The sequence below is a fragment of the Diadema antillarum genome, unplaced genomic scaffold, assembly GCF_040938485.1.
Source record: "Diadema antillarum isolate AM-2024a unplaced genomic scaffold, OU_Dant_1.0 scf00000015, whole genome shotgun sequence".
Classification (NCBI taxonomy): domain Eukaryota; kingdom Metazoa; phylum Echinodermata; class Echinoidea; order Diadematoida; family Diadematidae; genus Diadema; species Diadema antillarum.
The window spans coordinates 3,828,363-3,852,961 of record NW_027270904.1 but is presented as its reverse complement, the minus strand read 5'-3'; the positions used below and the strand labels follow the sequence as shown (position 1 = coordinate 3,852,961).

Genomic DNA, 24,599 nt, shown 5'->3' with positions numbered 1-24,599 from the left:
GGTGTTTTAATCTCGAAGAGAAAACTTAAAATTGATTAATTTCATTTTTACAAATGATCTGTTCTGGCTTACCTCAGGGAAGCATTGCAAATTTGGATGGCATGGCTGATATCATGCACCATTCTTCACAGAGCAAAATAACATTTTACAGAAAATTATCCCATATCTGTCAACCTGTATACTATGCTTAGGCTATTTGAGATATCGTCGGTTGAGAATGATAAGGGTGTTAAGTGACCACATAACCCATAGTGTTCGAGAAGACTTAAAGCCCTTCTCATTCTCAACAGACGATATGCTGTTCATAAGAAACTATTATGCAACACAATCTTTGCAGAATGTGTAGATTTATCACAGAAGCTTCAATGAAACAATGAAAGTATTTGATTGTAGTGTATGTTTCTTCAATACTGGTGCCATTTTTAATGCATGACCAATGACGGAGAACCATCTCCGTGTACGACAATGTAACCCCCTTCCCCTACCCCTCATACAGGGAACTATTTTAATGAGCTGCATGAGAAATGTCCTTGTTGTATTGCATATCTGGCTATATCAAGGATAAAAATGAAAGAATATAAAAGAAGTGAGACTTGCAAAATCACAATGTTATATCAGGATATCAGATATCTCGCCATGTCTGACCCGTTATAATGGGGTCCACTGTATTGGTAATATTTTGGCCGATTATAACGGGGTCCACTGTATTAGTAATATCTTGGCCCGTTTTAACGGGGTCCACTGTTTGGTAATATTTTGGCCCGTTATAACGGGGTCCACTGTACTAATAATATTTGTCTCTTCCATAGGCCGTGTGATCTACAGCCTTTACATCATGAGCGATAGCTACGTAGGACTTGATCAGCAATACAGCATATGCCTTGATGTTATTGAGGCTGACATCGAAACACAAATTAACAGTGAAATGAACGCCGATGAGCTGGACTCGGACCTCGAGCAGCTGGAAGCAGAACTTGGAGAGCTGGACTGATCATCCGGTAGAGGCCTTACCAGAGTTTTTCGTCTCAAAGTGTTTTTAATGCGTCCACCACGAACTGTCGCCAGAGGCATAATGGTTTTGGGTTGTCCGTCTGTCCAGCTGTAATCATTTTGTGAACAGCGTAACTCAAAAACTGTTTGAGGTATCCTAATGAAACTTGGCATGTGTAAATGTATGTCTAAGTAGACAAAGTTGTGCCTATACAACTTTTAGGTGTGCACAATCAATGTCAGAGTGAAAGGTCAAGGTCAAATTCTCAAAATTTCATAAGTTCTCCCCATATCCATGCAATGCCTTGGAGTATTTTCTAGAAACTTAGTGTATGCATGCATCACCTGATAAAGATTCTATAGAAATAGGCTTTGGGCCATGGCCTTAAAGGTCAAAGGTCAAATGAACATTTGAAAATTTCACTTTTTTTTTTTCTCCATATCAGGGAAATGGGTCAAGGTATCTTCGTGGAACTTAGTACTTATGCATGTACATGTACTGCCTATAAGTGATTCCCCATAGACTTTTTGGGTCATTAGGTTTAAAGGTCATACAATTTGTAGGGCAAAGTTCAAGGTTAAATCCTCAAAATTCCACTATTTCTCTCAAGGGCCTATCTGTGCAATGCATGAATGTGTACATGTACTACCAGATGAAGATTCTCCAGGAAAATTTTTGTGCCTTGGGGTCAAAGTTCAAAAGTCAATTGAAAATCTGAAAATTTCACTTTTTCTCTGTTTCTCAGAAATAGCTCAGGGTATCATAATGAAGCTTAGTACACTGTATATGTGCATGCAATGCCTGCCTGAATTTTTAGTTCATGGGGTCAAAGGTCAAGGGTCAAAGGTCAGGTTGAAATGCAAAGATTCTTGACTACTTCTTACTGCTGAAATTACACTTTCTTCTCACTACCTTCAAGATTACTCAATGCAAAACTTAAAACTAGGCATGTACATGTATTATTGCATAATGATTCTGTAGAGAAATACTTTGATTATGGGGTCTGAGGTCGAGGGAAAATGTTCAAATGTCACAATTTTCCCCATTTTTTGACAGTACCTCAAAGTATTATTGTGAAAATGGATATTACCAGTTAGTGATTATTGAAAAATTGTGTGCCATGGGGTCAGAGGTCAAATGAAAATACTGCTCTCTTAAACAATTTAGCCATCCATCCAAATTAAGTCTAGTTTAAAGGAAAATAAATACTTAACACATTTGTGACAAGCATATTGTTATAATGTTTTGCCAGTTAATGTAAAACTGTTGTCGCACATTGACAAGAGCTGCTATAGACCTATTGGGATAATCATGCATTATGGTGGAGGCGTACCAGTCACCATAGCAACATTTCTAGTTTGAGAATAGATCTGCAATATGTACCAGATATTAACTCAAGAAGTTCCATTGGTATATATTGTTTGGTTAGAAGGGCAGAATTGAATACTGTATACACCATGTATATCACAAGTCTGATTTTCACAAATCGAGACTTTCCAACAATTTCCAAGTGGTTACATTCGTAATCATAGAGTTCCGGTACAGTAATTAATGGAGAAATATAGTCATGTGTTTGCTTTCATGTCAAGATCACAGTTAATTAGCTAGCATGTTGTTGGAATTGCAAATAGCACCCAACTCTGTAAATTCATTTAAGTAAAACCTCTAGAAATATATGGCATATACAGTAAACAGTTGGTTGTCTGAAGTTACTGACTGAAAGCTCAAAAATCAAATCAAATGTGTGTGAAGTTTAGCTAAAGATTTTATAACTTCCTCAGGCAAAGTCCAGTAATCATGTTGCTTAATGTAGTGAGTGTAAAATAAATTAAGATTATATTCATTGTGTGGTAAAGGTCAAAGGTCATTCTTCAAGGTCAGTGAACAATATCAGTTGACTTATCAATGTGTCAATGCCATGGGCACCGATAGAATTTAGTGACAGTGTTAAAAAGTAGAGGCATTTATTGACTGCATGGCATCATCAAAGTGCTTGAGATTATGTACAGTGTGAGCACTCTAAAATACATGTAATGGAAATGGTACACATAAATGCCTTATTGTCTGCATCTACAGGGACGGATCCAGGAATTCCGTAAAGAGGGGGTGCGTTTACAAAATTAAAGGGGGGGCGCACACACCCCTCCCCCATTTTTTTCTTTTTATTTCTTTTGTTTCAACAAAAAATAAAGGGGGGGGGGGGCGTGCGCCAGTTGCGGTCCTCCCTGGATCCGCCACTGATCTATGTATGCATGTCATGTATGCATGTTTTGTTCTGATAATGTACGTGTTCTTCTCCCGCACCATGTTGAAAATAGTAGTACATTGTATAAGTTATGTAGTAATGAGTTACCATCTTTTTTTTTTCTTTTTTTAATGAGTTACCATCTAATGTCCTCTGCATCTTTTCTTCTTGTTTGTGGCTTTGATTTTGATTTTTTTTTTTTCGAGCCTACCATCACGGATGGCAGTGATGTCTCTTGTTACATGCATATGTGCAAGACTGAAATAAACAAATGCAAAGATATTTAATTTAACCTTGTGATGAAAGTTTTACTGTTGCCTATGTTGTACTCTTGTAAAGATACCAAATAACTCCATTTCTTTCAAGATTTAGTTTTCTTTGAAAATCATAGTTGAATTGAAGAATGTTCTGTTACACACATAACATTCGTCAATTCAACTATGATTGGAATGATTTGATCAGTTTGCTCACAGCACTGCAGGGCCGGTGGATCCGGGGTGGCTCTGGCCCCCTACTTTTGCACCCGCTCATAGGAATACACAAGGTTTCACCACATTTTCTTCTTTTTTACCCCGGAAGTGGCACTGAAGACCCCCCCCCCCCCCCCTTTTTTTTGCTTGTCAGCTGAAGAAACGCTGATGTGGAATGAGAAAGATGCGCTGAGTACCTTGTTTGTTTGTTTGTTTGTATTTTTGTGTGGTTTCTTTTTTTGTGAATTTGTTTTGTTTTTGGTTTTTTTTTGGACCCCCACTTTAGAAAATATTTTCCAGCAGAGATTGTCACAGAGAAAACTTGATGTCATGAGCTCCGTACATAGGCTAAGTGTATGGACTTTGTGTGTGCATGTGTGTGGTAAGATGGCAGCACAGTGGCTTCAAAACATTCGGTCAATGAGATATCCAGTTATTTCTTGTAGAGATCAGTGGCTCACAACCACTCCACACTATCTCTCGCTGTCGCCTGGAAATAACCAGTAAAGTCCTTGAAACCACACTATTATGGTTCAGCACTGTATCCTATTGTTATTGTTATCATTTTTAGTATAAAATAATAATAATGATAATAATGATAACAATGATAATACTAGTAATGATAATAATTATTATTAAACCACCTTGAAAGCACACTTTTATGGTTCAGCACGGTATCCTATTGTTATTGTTATCATTTTTAGTATAAAATGATAAAGACAATAATAATAATAATAATAATGATAATAATGATAATAATAACAATAACAACTTATTATAATCATCATAATTTTGAGTATTATTATTTTTATCATCATCTTGCATACATGTTTATATGGTTATTGTCAATATTGGGTAAGGTAAAACAAATGGATCTTTTAAGAATACACCATTATTGTTGTTTTAGTTGGAGAACATCAAGTCTCTAATTTGCAAATATTATAGCTGATCTTAAATTTGGCAACACATCTAGAAAATTTAAGGAGATATTTCAGATGACATTCTAGTTACCATTTTTTTTTCTGATATTTTCTTACATATTACATGAATTAAATCAGTTCCATGCAAGTCTTTCTGGAATAATTACATGTTGGAGTGCACTAGCATTCAGTGTTGCCAATTTGATGTCACAAGGTAATAATTACTGCAATGAAATGATTCCATGACTTGATGGGAGATGGAAGACTAGGTACTATGATCAGAGAACTTATCGCTGTTGAGCAGATTTTATGACAGTGATGTGTTCAAACATGATTTATGATTCATATGCAGTACAAGCTAGAGTACAGAATACGTGCACGGTTATACATAATGAAAATTATGGGGACAAAGGTTGTATGTAGATGAGTTATTTTTGTTTCACGCTAAGCATGTTGGTCATGCCGATTATTTGCCAAATAAAATACATTTTACAAAGTAAAAGGAGTGATCTGTTAATTTGCATGGCCTGGAACAACCAGCTCTGGCAGGGGTTCCAGGCCGGGATCCGTCTTGGCTAGACTCAGTGGTAGAGACCTAATGCCCACTGCGCCTGGGAAGGCGAGGGTGGAATTTTGGGTGGAACCTCCGCACTTTGATTGGATCTGTGTTATAATCCCTCTCTTAAGTGTAGACTGAGACATTTGTTGTTGTTGTTGTTTTATTACTAGATGTATTTTTCGTTCGTTTTCCCTTCTATTATGTTTGGTCTAAGATCCCCACTCCTCCATCCCTTTCGCTGTTCCGCGGCCCACAAAAGGTGCTGTCTGCTATTATACATATAACATATGTCGATGTGCGCTGAACATCAAGACATACTAGTACAAGTGTATTCATATAAAAAGTGAACCATTATGTTGATTTAAAGGGGGGGGGGGGGGAAGGTAATGCAGGTGGTAATGTCCAGTGTGTATCGTCGATTCCACTACACGTGTCCGCGATTTTCATCGTATTACCAAGGAGGTTCGAGAGATGGAGTTACAACTGACTATAATTATTCAATCAGGTGTCAGTTTTCTATGGATGAACAAAAGAATTCCACAGGTGCATTTGTGCCTTTGATGTTCGATGCTTGAAGCCGCCATCTTTCTGAGCAATCTGAAGATTCATTTTTAACGCTAACATAATATCTGGTATATGCTACTCGTTTATATATCAAATGCAATGAAATTTCACCTAATGAAAGCATATAAAACAAAAGTAAATTCCGTTCGAAAATATGTGCAAAAGTGTAAATCTGAGCTGTATTTTGTGAAATTAGATTTTACCCTCATGGAAAGCCGGTTTTATCACTTTTCTCCTTATTCCCGCCAAATGAAACTGATATGGTATCATCTTCAAGTATAGTTCTTTATGAATTAATATGTCAGATTAGCGTACAGACACGTACAGTCGAGTAATTTTGATATCGATTTCAGCAATATTTGAACAATTTCTATTCGCGCACTCCTGTGCCTTTACCATTGTCTACCGCCCATGGTTTGTAAGTAGGTATAGCGTAAAGTAATTACCATCACAAAGACATAATCTTCCTTGGAAAGGTGCTGGTGATTAGGCAATGAGACACGAGTCACTTGTCTTCGCATCTGAGCAGCAGATCCAGTTTGGCACATACTTCAAATATTTTTGAATGGCAGCTTCTAGCATGGGATCAAAGCGAATAAGACTGTTGTGACTCCATTTCTCGAACCTCCTTGGTATATTACCAGATTACAGATCATCCACGTAGTTCTGAGATAATTGCTTGCCTTTATGTTGAATTTGTTTTGTTTCATTTTACTATATTTGTTTTAGAGGGGGATTACGAAATTTCCTGTCTTGTTCAATTACTGCACTTGTTTAATTAGTGTTTTGAAGCTCTTTTTATATTCACCTCGCACAACTCCCCAAATAATAGGACCTTACAACAGAAAATGCTAGAAAAACAACGCGTTCGAGAACGCGTTCATTGCTCAGTAGTGCAAGCCACTGTCTTGTGGGATTCCCCAGTGTTGTGGGATTCCCCAGTGTTGTAGGAAGTCTGCCCACTTGTTCTGTTAGTTTGCGCCTGCAGACCCGATTAATGAAATGACGGAACTTTTGAACTTGTTTAGAGAAATCACTGACACCAACTGTTTGTTTGTTTGTTTTTTTTTTTCTGACAGAGTAAAGCTGACATGATAATTGGTTCAGTCATGTTCAGGCATAATCACTAAATCATTCAAAAAGAAGGGAATAATAAATCACAAGTGGAGCTAACTTTCATTAGGAGACTAACGCGCAAGGATAAAGTAACACGATGTTCAAATGGCTTTTAATGATGTGCTTTATTGTGCTGAAAGTTACGGCGCATGAATATTATGACACAGCCATATTAAGTCAAACAGGCAGGAAGATCAGATAATGACGTTACGTGTTTCCATTGACTGTCTTCTTGTGGACACTGACTGAGACAGTGACTTTGTTCAGACTGCTATTTTTCTTCTCTATACAAGTTGGAATATTCGTTTCGTGATCATTATCGGCATAGTCGTGAAATAGGCCCCACCACTGCGTGTCCGTACTAACTACTACGGCGGCTCGCCTATAAAATACTCGTGAATTCAATTATTTCATCGGTAGGTAAGCACGGCGGTGGGGCTTCCTTCCACAGTATAATACTCGTGAATGTGGCCCCACCAAACGGCGTTTACGCGAAATTGATACAGCGGTGGGGCCGATTTCCACAGCATAGCATCTTTCGTCTTCCCTTTCTTCTCGGAAGGACTCCCTAATGTCCCTCGACTAATTTAACGGCCAATTTAACCATAAATACAACCCTAACTAACCCTAAACCCTAACCCTAAACCCTAACCCTAACCCTAGGACCTACCCTTGCTTGCTAACGCAGTGTGGGTGCACGCGCACTGCGGTGGGGCCTATTTCACGATTTTGCCTCATTATCATTGTGTGCCCTCATGGAGAAGACGTGGAAATAATGCCGGTGTGCTTAGTGTCCAGTCATAGGTAGGTGAAGTTTATTGCCGTACTGGATTATTGTCAGTATCAATTGTATAGTTTAAGATGGGGCATCAGGTTTTTCTTTTTTTTTCTTTTTTTTTTGCGATGATGAGAAAACCACATAGAGCATACAATTCTAGGAGGAATTCACAGTTTATTCGATGAAATTGGTTTTGAATTGGCTGAGATATCCAGAGGACCCACCTTCGTATTAGGACCACTTTGACTTTGTTTTAGTTTACTTTGTTTTTGGATATCTCGACAATTTCAAAACCGATTTTAGTTATGCTCTTTAATATTTCGTAAGTGGTTTCTAGTTGTCTCGCTAAAGGTCAAGATCTGAATCCCCCATCTCAACCCAAACTATGCCATCCCTTTAATTTTCGCTTCACTATGCCTATTGCAGAGCTCGACATAGACAGAAAGATCCGTCTGTCCGGGGTACTCTTTTATATTTTGCCATTAACGCTGTCCTCTGTATACGGAGGGGATCCGTGAAGCCAGACGCAGTCTCCGCGGAACATTCCCCGACGGACAGATACAGACCGATCTTTCGGTCAAAGCTCGACATTAATGGTGACCCGGGGCCGCTATAATGTAGGGCCACCAAATTTCCGAAAAGGCCACTTTTGGTGGCCCTATGGGAAACTAAAATTCGAAATTGATTCTTACGTTTCTTTTTAATTACGGCCACCAACATGTCAAATTCAAAGATTTTAGTGGTCCGAACGGGTCCAAGAGAAACAGATGATGTTTAGCCCTGCCTTATAACAATATGTGACATGCAACCTGTTTATTGTGGTCAATGGATGCCGTCTCTCAGAGAGCCATGTTTAATCTTAAATCCTACGATGCTCAGACCGCGGAACTAGGGGAGGGGAACGGGATATAACTTTACCCCCCCCCCCCTCCACACACACACACACACACACACACACACACAAACACTGATAAAAAAGGCAATGTGATAGGCCTATTACGCATATACGTAGTATTATTAAACCTAAAATACATGCATGTACATGTATAGCAGCGCCTGCGGAAGAAAAGCACAAAAAGGTGCCTTTGTAAACGGGTAGCCACTATCAATAGACAGTGTGGTGGCCATCTTAATTTTCCTGCATGCAGTATACAAGTATTTACGTGTATGGATGTAGGCCCTACACATTTCAGATGTATGTGTATGGATGCCAAGCGGTTTTCATGCACATACACTAACGGATGAATGTTCATTAATAGTAGTGTATAGGCTCTATAACTATCAACTTCATGTAGCCTGCGCAAAAACACGTGATTATGAAATGAAGGAATTCCTGTTTTGTTTTGTTGTTGTTGTTGGTGGTGGTGGTGGTTTTTTGTTTGTTTGTTTGTTTGTTTGTTTGTCGTTGATACTTTTTGTCTTTGTCTGGCTGGCTCCGAAAAGGGATATACAGTGCATAGATGCCGCTGGCCGTGTTCAGCAGGTGTCCTCCGCACACAGGTTCTGTAACACGGTATGTCTCCAGGGGGAAGATTTCATGTAACTGCATAAAGTATAAGATAGCCGCTACAGACATGTGACCATTAACACAAGTTTGAGTGTTTGTAGGCCCCTATATTGTCTATTGATGGACACATAATGATATATTTCGTCGGCTTTACTCATTCAGCTATACATAGCTACCATAAATATTATATAAACCGGTTCTCTTATAGGTCCCTACTTGCTTTGATACCGGTTCTTGCCTAGCAAAAATACCAACAGTTAACATAATCATCGTAGCAACCAAGGTATTTCCCTTCATTGCCTTGCTAACTTGGCCTACACTGAGCTGGAATCCACGCTGAATAATGTAATCACTTGTTTCGGTTTCAGGTCAGAACTGGAAGATAATTATGTCTTCTTCAGTCATAATCACACGCGATTCGACACGAAAATTTGTAACTGGATTCAGCGTAAAACATCGTTCCTTAAAACACATCTTACTCTTGAAGTTAGCACTTTAATGTTTCTCCGCAGTGAGCTAACTTGAAGGCGTGAAGCAGCTCAAACAATAACAAAACTACAAATCAACGTAAGGACAAAAATATTACAAAATACCTCGCTACTTAGCTACAAGAACATACTGATTTCCCAATCTTTAAACCACTCTACGAACAGTTGAATTTTACTTGGGGGCTTGTTCAGAAACGAACTTCTTCAGGTCAATCAGACTTAAACAGATAATCTTTATTTGCAAATGATTCTCATAATTTCTCATAATTCTAAGTTGATAAAGCCTCAAGTGACAAAGATATATTTACACGTTTTATATATAAAACAATATTTCTTTTCAATTCGTGCAATACACAGAATATTTCATGTGTATACATTATATAATATATAGAGAATATTTCGGTGAAAGATGACATCGATCCATTCAACTCGACTGTGTGCCTCGTTGAATGGATCATTTCATCTTTCATCTCATGAATATTCTGCCCATTGCACTCCTGAACATTCATTATTTGTATACTACATCAATTTAATAGGATAAATCCGTTATTGCAACACAACAACAACGCAATGAGAAGGAAAGATATTTGACAATCTAATCATATTTCTTGATGATACTGCATGCTGGCAACGCCCCAACACTAACCACATAATGACAATGCATGCATCAATAAAGACAAACTGATACACAATGATCTCACATACTCCCGCAAAAGTAAACCAATAAGATAGCAATAAACAACAAACAAGACATATATTACAATGTTCAAGTTATCAGTTTCATTGTAGTCGGAATAGGTTGTGGTTTTTTTTTAGGAGGTGTCAGCCAACCTTCCGTATTATGCTCGTCTGTAGGCCTATACAGTGCCTTATGTTCGTTTGTTTGTTTGTTTGTTTCAATTTCCATCAAGGGCGTTAAGTTGTCTTGAACACATTGGCCCGAATTCACGAAGGTGGTACAAATGAAACCTTGGTTTAAACCATGGACAAAAACCATGGAGCGCCAAGTGTCGCACGGAATATTTCGTTAAGAAATTGGTCATTTCGTCAACAAAGTGACCGTTTCGTTAACGAAATCACCATTTCGTGGACGAAATGTTCATTTAGCTACAAAATGTTGTCATTTCGTTACAAAATAATCATTTTATCGACGAAATGACTGATTTCGTAACGAAATATTCCATGCGACACTTGGCGCTCCATGGTCTTCGTAAATTCGGGCCTATGGGTTTAGTAGCAACTTAACGGCCTTATTCTCAACCGACGACTATAAGAAGATGGCTGGATAGCCCACATTGAGCTACAATAGCTGGTCTTCCGTGGGGTCCAGTTGGATGTATAAGGCAGGACCACTTTACTGGGCTAAACACCCTGCTCTTTGCGAGGAATAAATGAAGTGGGATCTTTGACGTGCATGAGGTGTGACTCTCTCACACACAGAGCTACCAAGTCATACGCATTGTGAGTGAGACTCAAGCATTTAGGGTCTGTCTCACGATCTCACGCATGACACCCATTTTTCTCACGCTTTGGGAGCATAGCTTAAAGGATTAAAGTGAGAGTTGCAACTGAAGGCATATTTCCCTTTTGTCTTTCAAAATAAGTAAAAAATAGTCACTTAAGTATGCACCAGCTTGCACCATTAAGAGCTAAAGATTGAACAAGCTCCCTATACCGTGGGAGGGCAGACACCCCCCCCCCCCCCTCCCAATCACCTCCCCTCGTTCAGTCGCTTCGCTCCCTCGCTTATGCACATGCGCGCGCGCCGAGATGCTGAGTCATGAAAATCTCACTCATAAAATCTTTTTTTGAACTTGGCATCTATGCACACACGGGATCTCCATTTTATGCCCTATCCGAGGGACGTGTGCCTGTATAGGCCTATTCCTTTTCGTGACGCCCGAGTTCATTTTTTCCAATGAACATACAGGTGGACCTCTATACTGCTAAATGAATAACCTTCATCGTAGATCCCAATTATTCAAAGCTATATGAAAAAGACACACATTCACGGTCCCAAACTAAGTAAATTCAGGACTTCTTTCAAATTGAATGCCTGCACTTATTTGGAACATGGTTGCCTATTCACCAATTTTAATGACCGACAAGATTCCGTCTCCAGCTTTGAAATGAATTTGAATACTCATTGCTGAAATGCGCGCTCTTTTCTCAAATTTGAATGCTCCCACAGTGAATTTGAATGCCCGGAATATAAGGGACTTGAATTAGAAAAGTATGATATTGACCGGAAAACCTATATTGTGGACACAACTAAAATAACATAGAGCATAGAACTGCTATTGTGATAATAACAATTTATCACTCAATTCATATTGCTAATTATCATTAATAGTATGTCATTATGATAATCATTGTGTAGAACACAGAAACAAAATCCCACATTTTATGTATAGCAGTATATGAAACATATTGTGATTTGTCGTACATGTACTATATCAACGTGTGGGCAAATGCACTCTGAAAGCATTGCTTTTAGCATTCCTCTCAACTTCCAGCATTTACGTACTCTTTCGATATTTTGCAAACGCATGAATTTTATTTATTCCATTGGCCATAATCTATGTAATTAAATTTTGTAAAATATAGATTGTATTATACGAAAACGAATGAAAGAATGAATAAATGAATGAATATCGCGTTTCAGTATGTTTTCACTGAACATTATTGTAAGTGCATTCATTTTGTTTGTGTGTGTGTGTGTGTTGATATAACTTATGTGTGTATTGTGTATATCTACTATTAAAATTGGAGTATATGAATGCACACAAACACACGACGCTCCCAATTACTATGCAAGATGGAACACAAATGTTATTTATAATTACAGTTCTGATGAAATCGAAGTCCGTTTATTACCCCCCCCCCTTCATCAGGATAAGCCATACATGACGTAGATATAATTGTTATAATATGCCAGGAAAAAAAGGTAATAAATCGCAAATGCTTGTAGTGATCACACTCTTTGAAAGAATCCTGAATACATCCCCATAATCAATATGCATCATTACCTTTCCATCATTGATTGATTGATTGATTTTATTTCTGCAAAATGAAATATGTACATCACTTCCTATTGAATGATACAAAGAAATTATCACGAAAGTATGTGAAACTGTGGCTGGATGGCCCTACTCAGCTCCGCCCTCATGTTGGAGCTGTTCTACCGAGGGTCCAGAAGAAATCACACTCAGTATATCTGAAATTAACATACAAACTTGTATCAACAAAACTACACTACACAAAATTGAAATAACATCCGCTACTACACTTCAATTATATAAACACTATTACCATGAGGCAATAAAGCAAGTCAACGAATTTACAACTATATAAATCTACGCTTCAAAGAAAAAAAGACGTTACATTTCGACCAAAAAACGGTATATAGCAAATCATTCCCACTGTTCGTGAAATCAGAAGAGAACATGCTACACCTTGAGATTCTTGTACACATACTGAAAAAAAAAGGCCATGTATCGCTGCTCAACATTGGGACAACACTACTGGATGTGAACAGAGAGGAACATTTTCCGTTTAATCATACGTATATGGCGCGCCATTTGCCCAATAATTCCGATAAACTCAGTTTATTTGATTTGATTTGATTTTGATTTATTGGTTTCTGTATCATCATTGTACATATACACATTCATTGTACAAACATAAATATGATAATATATATAAAGTATTTTCTTGTTCATTGCCTGTGTATAATGTACAGCAAAAGTACAACAAAACATACTACAATGAACAATGAATAATGAAACAATGAATAAACTTTGTTTATCAGTCGATAAACTAAGTTTTTCGAGAGAAACTCTGCTTATCGACTGAAAAACTAAGTTTTTCGCGATAAAACCTAGTTTTTTCCCTCGATAAAACAGAGTTTCTCGATAAACCTAGTTTACCGCTTGATAAACTAAGTTTTTTACTTGATAAACAGAGTTTATCGATAAACTAAGTTTTTCGCTCGATAAACAGTTTTTCGATAAACTAAGTTTATCGAAAAACTAAGTTTAACGATAAACTCTGTTTATCAAGCGGAAAAACTAAGTTTATCGATAATCATGGTTATTTCAGAGAAAGGGGGTGCTGCTAGTACGGTCGAAATTAGCTGCAGGATTAGGACGTGGAGTTTGGCACGCAGTGCCCACGCACTAGCCGCAGACTTGCGACTACCGTACCCAGTAGTCACGACGGCATCTCACGTGAAACGTTAACGCAAACCAACACAAAGTGCACTTTGTCTGTCAAGCCTCAATGGGGTGCGGTAAATCCTCTATGAAACTGGTCCTATACACGACCACGAGCAGTGGCAACGCTCAAAGCCGTACGACTCTACTCTGGGCAACACTATTCAAAGGCGCCCACTACTGACAAATCTTGAATAACTCTGATTATCGATAAAACTAAGTTTTTCGGCGATAAACTTAGTTTATCGCGATAAAACGGAGTTTTATCTCCGAAAAAACTATGTTTATCGGTTGATAAACTAAGTCTATCGACTGAAAAACATAGTTTTATCGCCGAAAAACTTAGTTTATCAATCGATAAACAAAGTTTTTTTTCGAGAGAAACTCTTTATCAAGCAAAAAAAAAAAAGTTTATCACGATAAATTTAGTTTTTTCGCTTAGTTTATCAGTCGATAAACTAAGTTTTTCGCTTGACAAACAGAGTTTATCGAAAAAACTTAGTTAATCGTTCGATAAACAGAGTTTCTCTCGAAAAACCTTTTTCGGCGATAAACTAAGTTCATCGGGCGATAAACTAAGTTTTTCGGAATTATTGGGCAAATGGCGCGCCATACACGTACGTTAAGAAGATTTATTTCATTATTAATTTCACTGCCATTGTTTACTTTAGTGTAATTATCCTTATACACGTATTTCATTATCGTAATTATGTAGAACCAGAACAACCTTTCACAAAGACGGTGTCGCAATAATTTGAAAATTGTGCTTGCACGGCAATAACATCCGAGAAATAATGTAAGTTGACCAATCAGTAAGGAGTATTTCATCTGTTGCCATAGACGTAAGTGCATTTACAATGTGCAATGATTGCAGACATCTGAGCCCCATTTCATAAAAGATGTTAGGATGACAACTCTTGCTGGAATGGCAACTTCCAATGGCAACAGCCAATCAGAAAGCTGGATTCTTCTCGTTAGTATGACAATTGCCATTCCATCAAGAGTGGCTATGATATAAAGTTTATATGAAATGGGGCCCAGGTGAAACAGGCTCCTGATCTTACACACATTAATTCTAGCACACCACTCCGTCTCATCACTAGTGATAATTATGCTCCTACGTCGGTGTAAAAAAAAAAATGTATAGACAAATTTTCCACCAGGCGCCATGATATCAGCAAAATCAATGGTAAAAGAAGTGCAGTAGAGATATCGTATTTCAAGCGACTCAAACACATCGCCAGGAAGATTCGGGACATCTTGTGTTGGATAATGTGAAACAGAAAAGCGTGTGTCAAGTTACGTATTTTAGACACCAGTATAACTCTATGTATAGGCCTATCAAAGTTTGGGATGACGCTTACTTTGCCGTTCTGAAACAACATACAGGCAAGCAACTAAGTTTGTGATTCGACATCGGATACTCTCTGTGTTTTCGTTTCCCCTTTCTTTCTCTCTCGCCCTACTAGGAATGATAGGTCCGAGGTACAATTTATCATCGATTTTTCTCTTTGACCTGTGTAGTCAAAAAATTAACTCCATATTAAAAATTTACTGAAGTCTAGTAAAGCCGAGAAGAAATCCTTCAAACACTATATTTTACTCATGCATGTTAGTTTCATGAAGCAAATTGGATCTTAATTGATGCCCTATCTTATTGCTGTACATGTATCTATTGATAAGGAGAGACATAGAGCATTTTGTTTGTCTACACTAAGGTCTTATGGGTCGAATTTTCATCTCCGCCTTTTTCATGGAGTAGTAGCTCCCTTTCCAGTCGTACCAGCAGATTCCATTCATGTCACTGACCGAAAACGGAACGTCATTGAAATAATACCCGTTCAGATTAGCGTGGATGCAGCGGTCGTACCACCAGGCACTGCCAAGATGTTCCTCGGCGCAGTTGAACTGGTAATAATCATTGTCACTGTCCCGCGAGGTGAATTGGTGACGGTTGTGCTTACTAAGAGTGTCTCCTGTGTAAGGAAGGGAGAGAGTAGAGAGATCATCAATAAACCATAAATGTGACGAACTCATCAAATATTTGCTCACGAGCCCTATCTCTTTAACATAGACGTTTGACTAAAGCAAAAGAAAAAGAAAAGAAAAGAAAAATGTTCCAGTAATGTAGTGAAACTCCTATCCAAGCATTTATAAGTAGAATGTTCCGTCACATTTTGTTAGGTTACATTGCTTAAGAGTAGGCCCACTTGGTATAACGACATGCTTTTGCATGTTTATATCACGTGGTTGCTATATTTTACTGAGTGCTGTATGGTTATCAGATATTGCATGTGTATGTAACAAAATACGTTTCACAAAATACTCGAGAACTGTTTGCATGGTTTAGCCTTGGGTATACTCGTTGTGGAAGTAAATTAGACTTTATTTAATTTTTTTCTCTTATAAAATTCTTTGAAATGCCACAAATCAAGACAATAATGATAATGGTGATAAAAAAAGAAAACTATACCAAGGAGATAGGCCCATGAAAAAGTTCAGTTGCAATTTTATTGTTATCATGACCAGCATTTTGCCATGATGTCGATTGCAGTTTACCGGGAACAGTAAGTTTACCTGCGTTGCCGGAGTAATCAGAAACGTGTAATCGATATTTCGTGATTTCGTTCCCGATCCTGAAAGACTTGTAGATAGCAAAGACCTCGTTCCCTTCGAAGTCCCCGAGTTCGACCCGTAGCTCGTAGTCACGCTGTGCCGTCAGGTGGTAGATCTTGTCGTTGCCGAGCCAGTGCTCCGACATCACATCGCCGAATCCAAACTTGTAATCGACCCACAGGCGATCGAAGCTGACCGAGCCATCTACTCGACGCTGCAAAACCTGTTTTTTGGAAAACAACCAAACCCAAGGCTGAAATAATGAAATCAATACGAAAGTCTCTAGATCATTGTATGATAAATGACACCCAGCATGCCTAGAGATTTTATTTTTGCACCATTAAGTGTAGGCCTACATCAGAATAGTGAACCTTCGAAATGAAGAACATCGTCCCGAATTTGCACGGTGCTATTGGTACGTTCGTTATTCAAAAGGATCGTATAATAAAATAAGGTTCGTTATTTCGATGGTTTGTTCTGAAAATGCAATAAGGATCTTTAATCCAAAAATGAAAAAGAGTTCGTAATTCCGAAGATGAAATAAACTTCATTAAGTTACAAATTACGGTTATGTAGTAAAAGAGATAATGATAATATAGCGGGATATTACGCAATTAAAATAGAATGAAAACACGCGCGCGCAAACAACACTTTAATAGGCGTGCATATCAACACACACAAATACACGATATGCATGCTATTGACAAACTGGAATACAATAGATTGTAAATTTTTGATTTTGTTATTAATGGAAAAGAAGTATTTTCCTTCCTCCTCCGTATACCATCTTCCTTCTCTTCCACATCATTATCAATTATACTCAATTTTCGGGAAAAAAAAAACGAACGTTATATTGCATTTTCGGATCAACAAACCATTCTTTACTTCATTTACGGATTAATGAACGTTCCGAGTACAAACAAACCTCATTCCATTTTCGGATTAACAAATCTCCGAAATAACGAAACTTCGGAATAACGACCCTTATTTCATTGTCGGACTGTCAAGTTTTTCCGAACCTTAGGTAAAATGAACCGATCATTTCATGTAAATATTAGCGTACTATCTAGTTATTGGGATCTAGTGTGTTTAGGAAGCACGAACATTCGGAATAGCGAAACTTTTTCGTTTCGAATTAACAAACGTTCGCAATAGCGAATGTCACACGATAAAGCTATAAGCATACGAACATAATTATACGAGACACGTCGTCTGGTTTTCATAACGTTCTTCAATCTCCTCCCAACTTTTCCATTGTCTCTGCCTCCCCCATCTCTCTCTTTCTCTCTCTCTCTTTACATTACACTCGCTCACACACACACACACACACGCACATACTCGCTCTGTCTCCCTTCTCTCTTTCTTCTTGATAGCAAAATGCATTGCCCCTTTTATTTTCGGAATCTGTATTTATTCTTCGTCATTTGAAATGGGCAGAAACAAAATAAAAACGATGAATTTACCGTCCAATTTCCCCCATCAGTGCTCATATCGCAGTAAACCTTGAACGCCTGTGTCATGCCGGTTGGTCTGACCAAATAGCGCTCACTTGCGCCTGGTCGACTCTTTGCAACTTCTGAGCAGTCCCATTGAAACACCTCTACGATTTATGATATTAATAAAGATTAAAAAAAAGAACTGTTACGCTCATAATAAAGTGGCTTTTAGTCATTAACTAAACAGAAAATCAGTGTTGCGGATAAGGCTATTTTTCGGTTAAAGTCCTGTTTGCAAATCAACATTATGGAATATATCGTTTTTCTTGCACGTTCATCGGCTTTCTTATCCAAGAAAAGGGCGTCAAACCTTTACTGAGGTCACAGTCAGTTGATAAAGAGGAAGATAATTGCAATCATAGGTACTCCTACGTAATCTATCTAATCAATGCCATCATTGACAATACTAACTGAAAATCATAGTCGTTGTCTGACTGTATCTTCCTTCACTTGTTTTTTTTTTTTTACATATTTCATTTCTGTCTGTTTCTTCCTTTGTTCATTTGCACTTCCTGGATGACGTGCTTGACGTGCTTTTCACGTTTTCATGTGTTTTGATGATATATTTGGCACAGGTTTACCTTGTACATCCTCGGCTCTCCTAAAGACATCTGCGTCTGAAAATGTGAAAATCAAATAACGTGTGGTCGTGATATTTCACATAACACTGCATAACGGTATTCAAAAGCGCACTTCATCATTAGGTTCAACACTGGAACAGGTCTCTATGTATTTTCTTAAAGAGAATACAAGACAACACGAAGGAAGGACACTTCAATTGAAAATTATTGTATTGCGCAATTGGTCGAATATAATTTTCATTTTCAAGTTCTAAGTCCATCATCTAGAATCGCAACACTGTCTATCGTCATATTCTAAATCTATTTTTTTTCTCAGTCTACCGAGTTGTTGTTGTTGCTGTTGTTGTTTAAAGAAAGAAGAGAGAGCAAGGGAAAAATAGGGGCCCTATACAACACATAATTTGCCACAGACAATACAGAAACAAACATTATAAATCTTTGAGATATTAGACAAGAATATTAAATATACCATGTCTTCACGAGGGACCTCATATCGTCTCCGCACGGGAGCTAGTTAAGTCTCCACGAAGGAGCTCATATAGGAAATACAACTATTAGGGTATCAATTATTATAATAATATTATCCAATACCAAAAATAATAATCATGTCTCAAAAATGAGCTCAATATAAAGGTGACAATATCAATATCTATATCTTGGTGACAATATCTATGTTGATGAATACCGAGTTGTCCCACTATCAATTTTCTTCTTAGCTAGGTTAATAATCACGGTTGTACTTTATTTACAGATTTTGCATCAAGGCCGGAACTTACATGATACTGGCATTTGTAGAAATTCCGAGGTTTTTTTATTGCAAATAGTGCATAATTATAGTTATAGCAATTGCATCCAAATTAGAAGTGGCAATGACATGGTGCTTCCGCAGCTTTCTCATTTGTTTGTTTTCAAAAGTATAATACTAGTGGGGTGTTGCAAGAAAGTTGCAATCAATTGCAACTTGCAACTGATTGCCACTGGCCAATCAAAATCATTGTTGCATGCAAGTCTTCTTAATAGGGCAGACCCTGAGCCAATCAGAATGGTTGTTTCAAAACTAGCAATTATTTGCAATTGATTGCAACTTTCTTGCAACACCACATAAGAATGATAGGTCCGGTCTATAGTTCCATCAAAGAAAACCTTTGTTCTTCTGATCTTCATATGGCAGGTAATCACAAATCTAGAGTTATCAATGAAAGGAATAGGTGCTTATTGTTTTGATTTCGTAAAAAAGACGACACCTCGAACTGTTGCGTACGTATCTATCATGCCGTGCTGAATACTATTCATCGCAGTTTCATCAATTCTCCTATTTACCGAAATGATAAAATAATGTGTCGTTTAGGTACTTTCGCACATAGGCCTACTCTGAAATTTATGTCTTTTTAACGATCTTACGGAAAGATGGTACGCGCCAGCATAATGTGTATTGACGTAAGCTGTGGTAATTGCAGACATTGCAACGTCGTTTGATGGCAAATTTCTAAAACAAGTAGGCCTACTCTGCAAAATGAAACCATTCTTTTCTATAATTATCTACTTCGGTCGGCAAGTACAGATATGAATAACCACCATTCGAAAAAGCACAACATATTATTGTCAGTTGCCCCTGGACTTCCATGCACCATCCCACTCACACACACACACACACACACACACGTATTGGCTCCATGAAGAAATGAAGAAACAAACTGGTAATGCATTTTCGACCAATAAAGCACGAGTCGACTCAAATCTTCGGCGTCCTACGCCTTCTTTGGGATTCTTGACAATCGAGTGGCAGGATCATAAACCATGTAACAGTAACAGGACAGTGGGATCTAAAAGATTCGATCGGCGAGTTTTGCCTACCTACACACGCGAAGACTGTATCACATAGAACTGAGGTTCCTGTGGAAGACACTTTCATGGTGCAACGGAGACGGAGACGGTTACCATGGTTACAGTATCGCATTGTAGAGTGCAGAGAGCGAGGTGATGCATGTAAGACATCTCGGCCATCAACTGCTTCTTGATATACGTACATGCTTTAGAGATATTATCATAGCCTCGGAATACAGAGTGAGGTCGACATATCGAGCGCATTTCTTCCTGACTTTAAATAAAGTGGTCGCGCAAGTCATCTGTGCCATCCTTCATCACATCCTATCATCTCCTGTGGCGAAAGCGGGGAGGCGTTTGGGGGCATAGAAGTCCTAGTCGCGGACCCGTAAGGAGGTAGCCCAGACCATTCTTTCCATACCGACCAATGCAGCAGTGGAGTCTGAGCGACTGAACAGCTTATTTCAGGATTGCATTGTTTTCCTCTTTGGCTAAAAAGGATGCTTTAACTATTCTGATACACTTGCCGTCGAAACAAAAAAGAATCAAAGAAGATAACAATGATTGAGACAGAGACAATGTTATTGCACTCACATGCACCCCAGGGATAGATGGACATCACTGATTATCTGCAGACTCTCCAGATACTGCTACATCGTTGCTATAAGTGAGATAAGATTGACTGTAGAGGGTGATCTGTGTAAATGTCGAGGCGAGGGGTACACCTTCTTTTGGCGTGTATGAGGACCTGAAGGGGAACGAAAAGCTTGAGTAGGGTTTGAGTTTATGTAGTGAAGACGTCGTCCGGTGTCACAAGGGAATGTACGATCGCCTTTCATCGACGGTGCTGAGGCTCCCTCATCATTCCTGTTAAGAACAGTACGACACTATTTCCACCGTCTACGCTCCTATCATGACCAACCCATAGGAGACCAATAACAATACTACCAATGAGAGCGCTGTCAACACTGCTATTCCGAACACCGACGAGTTCGTCAGTCTCGACGACTTAATGGAAGGATCGGTCGAGACTGCTCTGCTTGGGAAGGAGAGGAGTGATGGAGAAGCACGAGTTTATCAAATGAAACAGCAACGGCCTACTCAAGGATGAACCCTCGATTTAAGCCCTGGTCCCTCGTTAGCTACGTCGTCGACAGGAAGAGGGACAGGCAGAAAATACGCGTCACTATATGGTTATGTGCGGCGTTGAGTGTTATGGACAGACCACTACCCTGTCGTCGCTCCAAGCTCAACTTTAGGCGTCCAAACCAAGAGACTCCCAACGTCAGGGCACAAATTAAGTCATCAAGACGCTTTAACTTCAACAAACTGCTCTGATGTATGATAGCAATCCTTCGCTCTAACTCAGGAAAAACATCTATACTCCACTGGGATGGATAATCAAAACATGGACGTAACATTTAGCACACTTCCTGGGTCGGTGTACCCGAGCCATACCGAGTGTCTCGGACCTTCTGCCAGGAAAAACAAAAATACTGGTGTTATGAATACTGCACAAAGAAAGAGAGAGACAAAGAGATAATGTAGCTATAAAGACAGGCGCCTTGCTTGCCGCTTACTTAGACCATGTCAACAGCGCCCTGAACCGCCCTTCCATCGCCAGCAACGCAGCTATGCCGTACTGGGTTGCCCCAAGTTCCCAATTAGTTCTAATAAGTCGCTTGGAGCCGTGCCCATCCTGGAGGACATCCAGAAAGCACTCCGTATGGAAGCGCAATCCGACGGCAAGAGCATCTGGCTCAGACCCTATCCTGGCTAAGACCCTGCTATCCCAAATGGGACGTTCATAGCTTGTGGTACTGCACGACTAGAATGGGCTGAAAAACTATTTCAGCTCATCTTTAAACATGAGGCAGTATATACTACGCGCCACAAGATTTGACGAATTTTGCCTCCATCATTCACCTTCGTTATAGAGGCCAAGATCAAAATGTTCCGAGCCAGAGTCTTCACGACACTGTTCTTTGGAGGCAAAACATGGACTCATCATGAACAATATTAAAGTGATGGCAAGATAGGGTCGAGATCGCAACACTGAGGACCTCACCCGTGCTGGGAGTCACGAATCCACACCGTGACAATTAATGCAGTCAAAGCTAAGCAATAAGGGCTGGACAGGTGGTTTTCGCGCAAAACTATCAACTGAAAGAGAGGAACAAGGTAAGCTTAAGCTGTGAAGCCAGCTGGATTGCTGCAACGGAAAACGAAGGCCGGCAAGGAAAGACTGCGTCTATCATTTTCAATAGCGAGTTTTCGCAAGCACGACGCGGCCGATAGTTGAGCGTGCCGCGTGCAAAATTTGCTTCTGCGCATGATCAAATCCGAGAAACGTCTCGTCTAGGGGGAAACGAGTCCGGTACGATACTCGTCCGAAATAGTCCATGGGCCAGGCCAGATATTGGTACCACCTGAGGTGGCAAAACCATTTTGGTGTCATTTTGTTTGTCGGGCATAGATATGTTTATCAAGCTATGATAGCATTTCCAAATGAGTAGCTTAGTCATAATAAATTAATTTTTAACAAATTTGGCCTCGTTTTTATATCCCTATACTTCTGAATCGAAACTAACCGCTATACAAATAAGAGCACTGTCTTCTGTATGTTCACAGGTGTTCTGTTGTAAACGCGGTCGCTTAGTCTTTCTTCAAGGCAGCGAAGGGAATATCCAAAGGTTATGATATCCACAGCGCTTATTCTTTATTCAAGACGGCGAAGGTAATATCCAAAGCTTATGATACATTGTATATCCCTTTATCTCAAAACAACCTTTTAAAAAAGCAATTCCTCGTGAATTTTGCCGTATTTTCCAATTATTTATCATTTCCGGTAAAAACGCTACGGTGAAAACACTGATACCACGCCAATGTCGCTTTATTTCCATCCAACAATGAGAGATAATGCAAAAACAATGTACCGGTGCACTACAATACATTATGATGAATAATATTGTAAATGCTCAGAGTGATTTTTGTTTAACACTGATGTATTTGTTGAGAGGGTAGTATAAAACATTATAGATAATCCCTTTTATTAGGAGCTTTAGATATGATAACGGTACATTGGTCTAGATAAAGACTAAGCGCACCGCGTGACAACTATGGACATCATAACCCTTTGGATATTCCCTTCACTGCCTTGAATAAAGACCAAGAGTACCGCGTTTACAACAGAACACCTGTGGACATACAGAAGACAGTGATCTTATTTGTATAGCGGTTAGTTTCCACGGCTGATGGCTTCCGTACTCTCGGTCTTCCCGTCGTGTAGCGAATGCTCCACTATAGGGCTCACACCTGTAAATAAAATGGAATGTCCCAGACCCCTTCACAAATTCGTACCAAAGATACCAAAATAAATGAAGAAAGAAATTAATCAAAAATCAATAATGTAGTTTAGCAAAAAACTGAATAACTGTAGATATTGGGTATGAATTCCTCTACAAACTGCATTTTGGTTGGAAGATGAAAGCTTTTTTGATGGAATTTGAGGGGACTTTATTTCATTGGGTACGTGTACGGAAAATAGGTGATTTTTTTGAGTGACAAAAACTCGTAGTCTGGCTTTGCGGTCCCTTGGACAGAATTTGAGCCGAAGAACCCACCCTGGAAATTTGATGGATGAAAGGGTATATCTCACTTATCCAGGTTAGTGAAGCTGAAACACCTCATTTCTCCCAGCTATTTAACATAATTTTTTGAAATTTGAATTTTAACACACGTCTCTATGGGGAATTGTTTACCCGTGTGAGCCCATTACAGTACTATCCTCCGTGTACACTTCCAAAGAACTTTCGGGCGCGGATCGTACTGACCCTGTCATCTGAACACAATGAACCTTGACAACCCTAGTCCAAGGATTACATGGTATTTGTTGCTCCGACGACATATACGGGCTAACAAAAGAAGCATATGTGACCGTGCACCTCAAAACGCACATAAAGTCGCACACACTGATTTTGCGTGAGGACTGAAAATAAGTGAAATGGGTCAACCTAGCCGAACTTGACTTTTTCATATTTTCTGAAAGAGCGGGTCTTCTTTTACATTATGCAAAAATTTGGTATCATAAAATGGGCAGGAAAGTGTGTTTTTAGCAGTTTATCTCGAACATTTTTGGTAGAATAGTGTGATTAGGTGTCTCTTTTTCATTTCTGAAAAATCTTGTCCACACTCTTCATTTTCAACTCTAATAACTTTTGAAAGGATAGT

At 38.9% G+C, this 24,599-nt stretch overlaps 2 protein-coding genes across 2 annotated transcripts in view; both read left to right on the top strand.

Moving 5' to 3' along the window:
- Positions 1–1,271, top strand: part of LOC139723933 (activating signal cointegrator 1 complex subunit 3-like) — a 57,709-nt gene extending 56,438 nt beyond the window's left edge. Inside the window, exon 42 of the mRNA XM_071635137.1 lies at positions 810–1,271. Within this exon, the coding sequence (XP_071491238.1) occupies positions 810–991 (182 nt within the window). The 3' untranslated portion in view covers positions 992–1,271. The remainder of the gene's footprint in view (positions 1–809) is intronic.
- A 5,795-nt stretch (positions 1,272–7,066) lies between these two features.
- The window catches only part of LOC139724655 (activating signal cointegrator 1 complex subunit 3-like), a 106,689-nt gene continuing 89,156 nt past the window's right edge, over positions 7,067–24,599 (top strand). The window contains exon 1 of the mRNA XM_071635788.1: positions 7,067–7,669. The gene's annotated coding sequence lies outside the window, so the exon portion shown is untranslated. The remainder of the gene's footprint in view (positions 7,670–24,599) is intronic.